At 41.2% G+C, this 12,140-nt stretch overlaps 2 protein-coding genes across 2 annotated transcripts in view; one reads left to right on the top strand and one right to left on the bottom strand.

Annotated features, from left to right (window-relative positions):
- The window catches only part of LOC120051004 (dipeptidyl aminopeptidase-like protein 6), a 134,145-nt gene extending 126,381 nt beyond the window's left edge, over positions 1 to 7,764 (top strand). Inside the window, exons 19-26 of the mRNA XM_038997574.1 lie at positions 422 to 491; positions 1,091 to 1,285; positions 1,807 to 1,861; positions 2,717 to 2,816; positions 3,257 to 3,315; positions 3,445 to 3,517; positions 3,611 to 3,684; positions 5,453 to 7,764. Coding sequence (XP_038853502.1) covers positions 422 to 491; positions 1,091 to 1,285; positions 1,807 to 1,861; positions 2,717 to 2,816; positions 3,257 to 3,315; positions 3,445 to 3,517; positions 3,611 to 3,684; positions 5,453 to 5,602 — 776 coding nt within the window. The 3' untranslated portion in view covers positions 5,603 to 7,764. The remainder of the gene's footprint in view (positions 1 to 421; positions 492 to 1,090; positions 1,286 to 1,806; positions 1,862 to 2,716; positions 2,817 to 3,256; positions 3,316 to 3,444; positions 3,518 to 3,610; positions 3,685 to 5,452) is intronic.
- An 89-nt stretch (positions 7,765 to 7,853) lies between these two features.
- LOC120051003 (gamma-glutamyl hydrolase-like) lies at positions 7,854 to 11,335 on the bottom strand. The gene is made up of 9 exons (XM_038997573.1): positions 11,076 to 11,335; positions 10,592 to 10,700; positions 10,374 to 10,424; positions 10,177 to 10,261; positions 9,926 to 10,064; positions 9,622 to 9,728; positions 9,433 to 9,523; positions 9,183 to 9,317; positions 7,854 to 8,982 (listed from the first exon to the last, which is right to left on the bottom strand). Exons 1-9 carry the CDS (start codon positions 11,161 to 11,163, stop codon positions 8,864 to 8,866), a joined length of 924 nt encoding a protein of 307 aa, XP_038853501.1. The 5' UTR covers positions 11,164 to 11,335; the 3' UTR covers positions 7,854 to 8,863.
- Between the last annotated feature and the right edge of the window lie 805 nt (positions 11,336 to 12,140).

The raw sequence follows: 12,140 nt of genomic DNA, 5'->3' as shown, positions 1-12,140 counted from the left end.
ATATCATTACACATACTATCAGGAATCAAGATGAGACCCAAGTGCAGACTGTGTGAAGTAACAATGTTTATTGTAACCACAGGGCAGGAAAACGACAGGTCAAGGCAGGCAGGGGTCCATAATCCAGAGCAGAGGTCAAGGTACAGGATGTCAGGCAGGCGGGTACAGGGTCAGGACAGGCAAAGGTAAAAAACCAGGAGGACGAGAAAAAGAGAGACTAGGGAAAACCAGGCGCTGAGACAAAACGCTGGTAGGCTTGAACAAACAAGACAAACTGGCAACAGACAGAAAACACAGGTATAAATACACAGGGGATAATGGGGAAGATGGGCGACACCTGGAGGGGGATGGAGACAAGCACAAGGACAGGTGAAACAGATCAGGGCGTGACACATACTGATCACTTTCTCTTGTTGTGTAGCACTAACGATGCAGATCCTCAAACCTGCCAGCTTTGTGGACTCATCTCCCTATCCTCTGCTCCTCCTCGTGTGAGTACACACACACACACACGCACACACACACAACTGCTCTAGTATAAAAGCTAGCTATCCATCTCCACAGTTTCTCATCAGCTGTTGACACAGAGGTCTTCACCTCCTCTGTGCCACGGACAAGTTGCCTCATCAGGAGAGATAATCACCCTCCGACTCAGTGCTTTAATCAGGGCTATTCATCTAAGGCAGAGATGTGGCAACTCTCTCTCCTTCGCACTACCAGTAATTACGCTGCCAATGAAAAGGTCTCCATTCCCCCTTTAATTAACCCTCCTCTCCTTTCCTCCACTATCATACCATCTCACTCCATGCCCTTGCCTGCAGGTTGGTGAAACACACACGAGACTAGATTCTTCAGTCCCTGTCTCTAGTCTTTTCACCCTGGCTCACCTCTGGATGAAGTGGCACTACTATAAAGACAATGTGTCCTTTTCTCTATATCTGCTGTATGAGGACACACCTCCAGTTTAAAAGCGACCGTGAGAGGTGTGTGTGTGCATGTGTAGTTATTTATTTTAGGGAGAGAGAGAGAGTGAGTGAGTGAGAATGATGGGTTAATAAGGACTAAACATGCCGCCTTCCCTCGTCACCAGTGACGGCACCCCCGGTGGTCAGATGGTATCAGAGCTGTTCCAAATGGACTGGGCCACGGTGCTGGTGAGCAGCTTCGGGGTCATGGTGGTACGCTTCGACGGGCGGGGCAGCGGCTTCCAGGGGACCAACCTGCTGCACCGCGTCCAGAGGAAGCTGGGTGTGTTCGAGGAGAGGGACCAGCTGGAGGCCCTCAGGTAGGTACCTTCAACTGCGTCCCGATTCTCCACCCTTCTCCTAAGTGGTGCACTTGCAGTCATGGATTTAAAAGCATTGGATTGGTGTAATAATTGCTGGAGGCAGTTTCCACCATTGTTAAATCCATGATGGGAAGTGTGAGGCCTTGGACTTCTCTGTCACAAGACAGACTGCACTAACACTGTCATATGAACTGAAGAGCAGCCAATCGGCAGAGGTCTAGAAATGTGTAGTGATTTGACATGTGTAAAGAAAAAATAATTTATTCACACACTCTTAGGTAACTAACGTTTAGGCAGCTGAGGCTATAAAGTGTGGGGCTAAATGAGTGTTATGTTCCGCCGGCCTGTACCTCGCCAAATCAGGATTTTCTCCTTTCTATATTACAGCCGGGTGCTAACGAGCTATGACATGGACAGCTAGCAAAATAACTGAGCAGAAACACTTGGAAGGAGTACTCAGGATCGGGAAGTCTTCATTCTGAGATGAAGTAATCCAAATCTAATTTCTTGCATTTCAGTATAATATCTAAAGAGCCCTACGTTGACAAGACCAGGATTGGAGCTTTTGGCAAAGTAAGATACTTTTTCTCCTGATAATTATGAGGTTAATTGGTTGCATGTTACATCTGAATTGGATAATGTTCCCTTGAACCCCTTGTATTGTTCAGTATCTATCTGCCAACTCTGATGTGCTAAATAACCACCCTTGTTTTAAGTATAGAAATCATTAGGGAGGCTCTTGAATCTTGCTCGTTCATATCAACATATTGAGTATCATATTAAGATTGCTAGCTACACTCTTCAACTGAAGTGCAAGTCAATGGCAGCTACAGTGTTTATTCCTACCCTATGTGTTTTTCTTATGTACTGCAGTGCTGGAATTGTGTGTTGAAAATAAATAGGACAAAGACAGATCAGATGTGTGCTGCGAGCTCAACATTTACCTTTGGACCAAATAGATATATTTTTAATAGATTCTGACACCTCTGAGAGGATGTTCATGAAGAGAAGCTTAATTCTGTTGCCTCTGGCCAAGTCCTCCTACTGGCTGCTGATGTATTAGAGAGTCCAGAAGGCCAAATATTATTCGGAACTGATCATCCATAATAGGGAACATACATTATGGAGGAAGCTGCAACTTGCAGTAATGGACATGGGATATTTCATATTATTCATTATCAGGGGCATTGTCAACTAGCCTGGTCCCAGATCTGTTTGTGCTCAATGTGTTGAATAGCATGACAATGACCATAGGAGTTGGCAAGACAGCACAAACAGATCTGTGACCAGGCTAATGATCTACTGCTCTTGGGTCTCCAAACTCAATCTTTAAACTGAGCTTGAAATGGGTATCTGTCTGTAGGCAGCAGTTAGAGTAGCCTTGTGTTGATATAGGATTTCTGCTTTCTGTCTGTCTGTCTGTCTCAGGTTTATGGAGGCTACGTGACCAGCCTGTTACTCAGCGCCGAGGATTCCCCGGTGAAATGTGGTGCAGCCCTCTCACCCATCACGGACTTTGACCTATACGGTAAGGTGTGTGTGTGTGTAAATGCTTCTTATCAACATGATGGAGCAGAGACCCCTCCCACACCAACACTACGGTGCCAGACAGATGTGAGAGAGAGAGCAGTGATACTTGGGAGGGAAGTGTGAATGACAGCAGAAGCAGGTGTGTGGGATTATGACTCTGTTCATCTCAGACTATGGTTTGTATCTGAAAAGATGGATGTGTTTGAGAGCTCACCTGACAAGAATGAATACTCATCGTAAACTACAGCTGCACATAACATCATCTGTAGTATTTTCTGCTGTATTGAGGTATAACAAGAGGTATGTGTGTGTATATATATGAGGTATATCATGCTAAATGAGGGTTATTAGCACTAGCGTTTCCCCACCTTATTTGAAACAACTACGTCCCTTGATAGGATCTAATGAATTGATTCCTTTTGACAACCTCTCTTCCAGCATCAGCTTTTTCAGAGAGATACCTGGGAATGCCCAAGCCTGACCCAAGAGCATATGCGGTATGCCTTCTTTATTCAGCCTTCACTTGAACGTCATGTATGAGCTGTGTTTTTTCTATTGGCTTGTAATATAACATCAGTGTAATACTGTGTATCATAAAATATAATATCTATGTCATTTCTCCACAGATGGCAAATCTAGCACACAGGGCATCACAGTTCCTGGACAAGAAGTTTCTGATTGTTCATCCAACAGCAGATGGTATGAGATCCTTGAAAACCTTTCTAGCCCAACAAAATGCTTTGTGTTTTTAACAATAAGATGGTATGTGTTGGTCTCCTTTTCTCTCACCAGAAAAAGTCCATTTCCAGCACACAGCTAAATTCATCTCCCAGCTGATCAATGAAAAGGCAAACTACACTCTACAGGTGAGAGGTACTTCCCAGAATGACACGTAGAAATGGGATGTATAGAATGGCTACCATCAATAAGGTGCACCAATTTAACTGGAACAGACAAGCCAATGTGTCATGGGAAGCAGATATATTGCTAATTTGCTAATCCAAAATGCATCCCAGTGATTTGACCTTTCTAGGCATTCTATTTCTCTGGGGGCATATTTTGGGCTAGAGCTGTTAAACCAAGGAGTTGTGTAATCCCACACCAGCTGAGGGATTACATCTCACAATGACCCCCCCCATCTCACTTAATGAGATTACACTCCCCTTTTATGAGGCTTGCTTTAACAGGGTCAACTAATCCCATTAAGACATGGAGCATTTAGAAGTCAGCGTTTAGATCATCGCTGCCTCATAGGTCCCCTTATATGCTCTACTGTGTGTTGACTGAGTAGGCCTCGTCAGTAATTCAGTATGTGGACACCTGCTCGTCAAACATCTCATTCCAAAATCATGGGCATTAATATGGAGTTGGTCCCCCCTTTGCTGCTATTACAGCCTCCACTCTTCTGGGAAGGCTTTCCACTAGATGTTGGAACATTGCTGCGGGAACTTGCTTCCATTCATCCATTGAGGTCAGGCACTGATGTTGGGCAATTTGGCCTGGCTCACAGTCGGCCTTCGAATTCATCTCAAAGGTGTTCAGTAGGGTTGAGGTCAGGGCTCTGTGCAGGCCAGTCAAGTTCTTCCACACCGATTTTGACAAACCATTTGTGTATGGACCTTGCTTTGTGCACAGGGGAATTGTCATGCTGAAACAGGAAAGGGGCTTCCCCAAACTATTGCCACAAAGTTTGAAGCACAGAATCATCTAGAATGTCATTGTATGCTGTAGCGTTAAGATTTCTCTTCACTGGAACTAAGGGACCTAGCCCGAAACATGAAAAACAGCCCCACACCATTATTCCTCCTCCACCAAACTTTACAGTTGGCAATATGCATTGTGGAAGGTGGCGTCCTCCTGGCATCTGCTAAACCCAGATGTGTCTGTCCGACTGCCAGATGATGAAGTGTGATTCATCACTCCAGAGAAAGCGTTTCCACTACTCCATAGTCGAATGGCAGCAAGCTTTACAACACTCCAACCGACGCTTGGCATTACGCATGGTGATCTTAGGCTTGTGTGTGGCTGCACAGCCATGGAAACCCATTTTATGAAGCTCCCGACAAACAGTTATTGTGCTGACATTGCTTCCAGAGGCAGTTTGGAACTCAGTAGTGAATGTTGCAACCGAGGACAGACAATTTTTACGCGCTTAAGCACTAGGCAGTCCCGTTCTGTGAGCTTGTGTGGCCTACCACTTTGCGGCTGAGCCGCTGTTGCTCTTAGATGTTTCCACTTCACAATAACAGCACTTACAGTTTACTGGGGCAGCTCTAGCAGGGCAGAAATTTGACGAACTGACTTGTTGGAAAGGTGGCATCCTATGACAGTGCCACGTTGAACATCACTGAGCTCTTCAGTAAGGCCATTCTACAGCCATTGTTTGTCTATGGAGATTGCATGGCTGTGTGCTCGATAGTATACACCTGTCAGCAACGGGTGTGACTGAAATAGCCGAATCCATTTCATTTGAAGGGGTGTCCACATACCTTTGTATATATAGTGTACTTTGAAGGGGCTTAGATGATGACGATAATAATAACATGTTTATTATAGCGTCTATATGAAGCTGCATGTACATCCAGAGCAATATGAATGGATGTGTGGTGACCAGTGTGTTGTGTTCCCCCTCAGATCTACCCAGACGAGGGCCATTTCATCCACAGCGAGGCCATGCAGCAGCACCTCAGCCAGTCGCTGGTCAACTTCTTCGAGGAGTGTTTCCGGCTACCGGACAAGGTGTTCGAGGAGAGACAGGAGGAGGAGATTGAGGAAGAGGGTTAGCCCAGACAAAACCAACACCCCTAACCAGAGCTCCAGTCTACGCCTAAGCACAATGCCAGTCCCCATACCTGGTTTCACAATCCACATGATATGCAACCTTCTCTTGGTTTCAACCCTCTTTAGTCCTTTTTTTCCAATTTTCACCTTCTGGGTTTCCCCTGCGTTTCAGCATGATCAACCCTGAGACTGCCGCGTTACAGATCAACCCTGAGACTGCCGCGTTGCAGATCAACCCTGAGACTGCCGCATTGCAGATCAACCCTGAGACTGCCGCGTTGCAGACGCTTGCTTATCTCCTCATTCTCAGTTTTTCTCCTCCTCTTCCTCACCTTTTGATTCAGCACGACTCCACAAGAGACTATCGGCAGCCATTTTTTTGACATCGACACAATGAATACATTACGATGAAGGACCACTAGCTGATGTCATATCTGGAATGTGTTGAAAAGGCGGTCGTGCCAGGAATAGGCATTCTCTGGTCATTTTATGTTTAAAAGGACAAGCTCCTTGGATTCCAAACGACTGGTGGGAGGGAAGGAACATCAAAATCCACACACAAACTTTACCAGTCAGTGAGGAGAGGGAAGACTCTATAGCACAAACTTTACCAGTCAGTGAGGAGGGGAGACTTAATAGCACAAACTTGTGGTCGAAGATACAGACTCCACATGGTATCTGACGGGTCAAACTGGCTCCAGCCCAGTGTCTGGGGTGTGGGTGTCTGTGGGGAAGGGAATGCTCCTATTTTGAAAATCGTGAAGACACCTTTTCATGTCAGACTGCTTGTGTCTGTTGTTCCTTTGTCAAGTAGCACATTAAACATTCCCTTCTTTGGACATCGATACTTTGTTTTTTCAGTGTTCAAGTTTATCTTGGAATCTTCTTGTAGCCTCAAGTATGTATTTAAATGGTGTAGTCTTCATTTTTCCATGTCATGAAAAGGATGTGAACCGAATCAGTTTTGTTCTTGATTCACTTTGTCTTGGTTTTGTTGCAAATCGTTCTCCTCCAGTCATTTGAAATTCGAAGTATAATATATTTTAGTCACTGTGCCTTACTTTGGGAGCAAGCGGTCCTTTTTATGGACTCCTTTTGTGAAAACAAAATACAACATGGATCATTGTAAAGAAATGTTCTGTTGACCATGGCACCAACTACTGATGGTTAAACCTTCACTCTGAACACTTTGTAATATTGTCATAGAGTACGTATGGAATTATATCAAGAGTCAAGTAAGAAATGGTCTTCTCTAGTTCCAAATATAACCAATTTCCAAAATGGTTGTAAACAGTAGTAGTTGCATGTATCCTTACATTATTTTACAGATGTTCAAATGGTAATGAAATTTGTTTGTCTGGCTAACGACCACATAAAATGGTTATATTTTAGTAAATGTTGTGGCATTCCAACCCCTCTCAGTATCACAATTCAAACCCATGGATGGGTTTGAGGTGCTACTTTAAAATTGGTAGTGTTGTATGGCCAAAAGTAGTAGTAGTACATTTCTATATAAGGTAATTAATAGCTTAGAATCATTATCACAATCTTTACACTATGAAATACAAAGGAATTCAAAAAATTTGAATTTGAGGCACAAGTCTGCATTTTTTATTTGTCATTTTATCTGAATGCTCATTCCTGTTACTTTGTAAATGCATGTTATCAAGTTATTTGCAACTCAATGCGATCTTCGATAGCTCCATTTCAAAATAGTATTTTTGACATCTTGAATGTTCCATACTGGCATTACATTTACAGTAGTATCGTGATTGAGATCCCAGTCTCGTCAGCTTGATGTGTAAATGTTACTCAAATGTCATTTTAGTCTCTTAATATCTGAGTGTTATTTGTGCATAAATGCATTTTGAAAGTTACATTTGAAATTTATTTTTGTTCTCCTGTTTCTGTCTTTGGGTTGAGTTTAAAGTGGACTTTGCTATCGTCAGCGGCTCTGGTGAACTTTCTGACACTGGCGATTGAACGTGAAGATGGACTTTTGTCAAGTGACCCAAAATAGTACAAGTAACAACTGTGGCATGGGGGTAAATATTAGAATAAACAGTATTTTATCGTCGTACTCTTTGTAGTTTATCTATTTTGGTTCTTATTGCACAATTGTGAATGTTCTCTCTGCTTTGAATTGTGTTTCATAGAAAAACATTTCATCCTCAAGCTACACAAATCAACCAACTTTTGTTGGATAATATAAGAATAAGATTGTTTTAGGTTTGTTCAAAAACATTGACATCCATAGTCATACGAACAACTTTATTGTTCTCAGTTAGCCTACTTTCTTTGTAAAACCTTTATCCAAAATATACAAATCAAACATTAAGCTTTTAATTTACAGAAATGTACATCTAAGTGTTGCCGCAAAAATACCAATACAATTATTGAAATAAAAATGTTCAATTACATACTCACAAAAAAACAATACTCCATCAAAAGTAATATATTGTTCAAAGGCAGACTTGATTCCAGTGAACAGGATTGTAGGTTTATATCAGTACCATTAAGAACAATAATTAGGTTCCTTTTGAGTAGTTGGATTTATTTTATTTCACTTATTTTAACATTGTCATAAAGAGCATATGTTCAACTTAATGAAACAAATTTCCCCATCTCAAGAGGTTAATTTTTTTTTAAACTATAGTGCCAGATAAGGTCGTCAATCCTGTTACTTTATCTTAAATCAGCCATAAATTAATTTGTGACAGGGGGAATGGAAGCTTGTTGTGTACAACAGGGAGGGGCAATTGAATTCAAACTTCGCAAAAAAACATTTATAACCTTTCCAGCCTGACCATCTATGGGTAACAGGGTTGAAGTATTATGCTCGACCCGCTCAGTTTTTCACCACCAAACACCAGAACATGGGTTAAAAGAGTAGAACCAGCTCACCTGCTTTTACACTGACTTGGCAATGAGATATGCAATGTCTCGGGGGAAAAAAATCAGAGTTCAGTTCAAGTAACAGAGTTGACCTGAAAATGTGTTGTTTTGTTTTTTTTACCCTTAAAATAAATCACAAATAACATTAAATAATCTTCAGAAATGACTCAAGCAACAAAATAACTAGGGCTTTACAATGATGGTGAACTTGGAGAAATGTTGGGGTTAAGTGGGATAAAATCTTCCTAGAAGTCACAGAGGATGCACAGAGGGCATCTTTGGCACTTTAGCAAGTCTATTAATATAACATGCTTTTAAAATTCAATATTTGTCCACAATTTCTACTTAAAATATCAAAAGACACTCATTTCAAAAGTAATATATTTGTTCAAAGGCTGACTTGATTCCAGTGTACACAGGATTGTAGTTATATATCAGTGCCCTCTTCTCCACCTCCTCATCCTCAAATTTGTGAAAGTTTTTTCTAGCTGTTAATGAAAAAAGCAGTGACATAGATTAGTGGTTGAAACATATTGTAACAGGTGGAGTTCGATCTTGACCACACCCTTCATGGTTCAGCCAAGGGGGGCACATTCAAGAACTCTCCATGTTACAATAACATCAAGCTACATATTGAGACAAACACAATAGATTCAGTGACATTTTGCAACACTACTATAATAACTACCTTCATTGACAAAGAAATCAGCCATGAAGAAAGTAACCTTTACAGCCAATGGAGAGTGTGGAATGTACGGCTTTGTCCATTCAAATGCATTCTTTTCAGGGTGCCACTGGGTTCCATAGATGGGGAAACCATATGCTACAGAGAAAACAATGAACCTATCAATGAAAATGATCTTATGCAAGTACATGTTCCAGTTTAAGTTACTGTATATATATACTACTGTTTGCTAAGTTAGAACAATGTGCTTTACCTTCCATAGTTGACACAAACTCGTTTTTCCCATCACTGCTTGTGGTCAGGACTTTGTAGAACTTCCTAAGGTCTGCATTGCTGTTATAAATCTGGATTGCAATGTTGCACGCATAGTTCACAATTAATGCTACAGAGGATACATAAAAGCCTATCACTTGGTATTTGTACACAGACACAATGCACATACCGCCAAAGTGAGACTCCATTTATGGGAGTTTTCAGTGATTGGCTCAGAGGCCAGGGCATCCAGGAGCTCTGATGGGAAGCCCTTGAACATCCTACTCTCTCTTGATCCTGAAAGTGTAAGAATTTCACATTACTTCAAGTTGCAGATTATTGTTTTGGTGAGTGTGTGCATTCTTGCAGCATTTGGATAAGTGAACCGGTTCCATTTGTGATCATTTGGGAAATGTAGTTCTGGTCAAATCTGATGAGTGATGCTTTTCTCTTATGTCTGTATGGTGATACACGCAAGTACATATAAAACATACTGTTAGTAAACACCAGTGGCAATGCCACACCACTGGTGTTGGTGTGGGACAGAAGCATCTTTCCACTGGTCAGGTACGTCAATTCCTCAAATCCAAGACACGTGCCCCATACAGGGAAATAGTCACCCCTTGAGTTGGCCTAAAAAGTCAACAACAAAAAATGATTAAGAACAGGTTTTTCCCCCCACATATTTGGTAAGGTAAAATGAAGCTCCACAATATGTGCAAGTATCAAAAGGAACATGTCATACCTCTATGGCAAGCTCATAAAAGATTCTAGCAGCGTTTGCATACCCAGATGTGAGGATGCTAACACCACCACCAGGGTAGAGTATTCTACAGGGGGGAAATATGTAATTCATTTTTATTTTTTTTAAGAGTGGGATAAAGATAACAAAAACACCACAACCGTGGGTCTTGTACAGCAAATAGCATAGTTGACACCTACCCATTAATGGAGTTGAACAGTGTTTTGTACTCTTCCAGTGTCTTATTTATCCTGTAGAAATCACAGAAAAGTTTGTCAGAGGTTCATAATAAAGTAGTTGGGAAATTAACATTAGGCCTATCTAATATTCAGTCAAATGTTATGAGATATTCAGAACAATATTTGAAAAGCTGTTAAGTGCTCAAATATAGTACATTGTCAATCTGCATGAAGCTTACATCACAGGGACGACTCTTGCTCCAGCAGACTCCAGGAACTTGACATACGATGCGGCTATATAAGACGCATTCTGTGGTCGAGGCGAGTATACCTCCTGGGCCAAAACACCTTAGGAAATCGCATACAGTTTAGAAAGTGAGTTACAATGAGTTTAATAAAGTTAAAGTATTTTCAGTAAAGCTACAAAAAGATTTAATGTAATAAAATATTAATTTGATTGTAAAGAAGAACCTGTACGGTAAGTTAGGCCTACTCTGAAAGGTACTATTCTATAAATGTAACCCAATCATTCTGAGGACTAATTGTAGCTATATGGTTGATGTTTTTGATATCAGACCGGACTTTGAAGAGGTCAAACTAGTTATGCAACGTTCTAAACTCACATAATCATCTATTTGGCAGTGTTAATGATATAGGGAACTATTTATAATAAATACATGATGTAACGCTTTAGTTTCTTAGTCATGTGATGCAGAAGTTCACCGATAATAGGCTCGTCGTTCCTCTTCAGCGCTGTGCACGAGGACAAAGTTGAGAAAGCAAAACAAAACATTAGGGCAAAATTGCTCATTTCCGAAACGTGTTTCCACGTGTGGATCAAATTGGTATTGTAAAAAATTGAAACCAGCTTCTCCGTCTAAAGAGGACTTGATGACACTGGAAACTAGTACATTGCTACAGGTTGCATACAGTTTATGTTTCTCATGAGGAAGAGCTCAATTGCGTAGTCCTGGCGTCCTCATCTCTTTCTCAAAACCCATTGGAGAAGGTCAGAGGGGTGGGACCTTTGGCTTTATCACCCAATGGGTTTGAGGAGACGAAGGAGTGCCGGTGTAGGATGGACATAACCAAATGAGAAAAGGCAATGTTCCTGCTACATTAATGATCATAAACTGCTGCGTAAATTATCCTAAAACAACCTGCTACGAAAAAGTTTCACGTGTTTTTACTGACAGCATAATAAAATGGACATTCCAGTTTTCAGCCTTCAAAATAAAAGCTCAAACTGTAGAGGACAGGTTTTAGTTTTTTCTCTACTATCTTCTAAAAGTGCCCATTAACCTTAATCACATTGACATTTCAATAAAACTTGAAAATAACAATATATTTCATTGTTCTAAAAGTGTTGGTTAATTGAAAATACAAAAAAAATAAGATCTCACCTAATTTACAATTACTTTTTAAATATAGTGGACTCACAGGAGGCTGATGAAGGGAGGACGGCTCATAATAATGTCTGGAATGGAGACCATGGAATGGTATCAAACACATGGGAATCATGTGTGTCATGTGTTTGATACCAGTTCATTTACTCCATTCCAGCCATTACAATGAGCCCCTCCCCAAGTAAGGTGTCACAACCACCTGTGATCGGACTGTACGTTAAATATAATAATTGGACTGTATGCATCAGCTAATCTCAAATATGAACGGCTATTCTATATAATACCTGCAAATTGAACAAAAAATTGTGGCATGTACAGCAGTTTCAGTTTCAGTAGGTGTCTTCAGACAGGCATCCACAATGTTATGAATGAGGAACAAAAA

The sequence above is a fragment of the Salvelinus namaycush genome, chromosome 7, assembly GCF_016432855.1.
Source record: "Salvelinus namaycush isolate Seneca chromosome 7, SaNama_1.0, whole genome shotgun sequence".
NCBI classification, from domain to species: Eukaryota; Metazoa; Chordata; class Actinopteri; order Salmoniformes; family Salmonidae; genus Salvelinus; species Salvelinus namaycush.
This window is presented reverse-complemented; position numbering and strand designations above follow the sequence as displayed.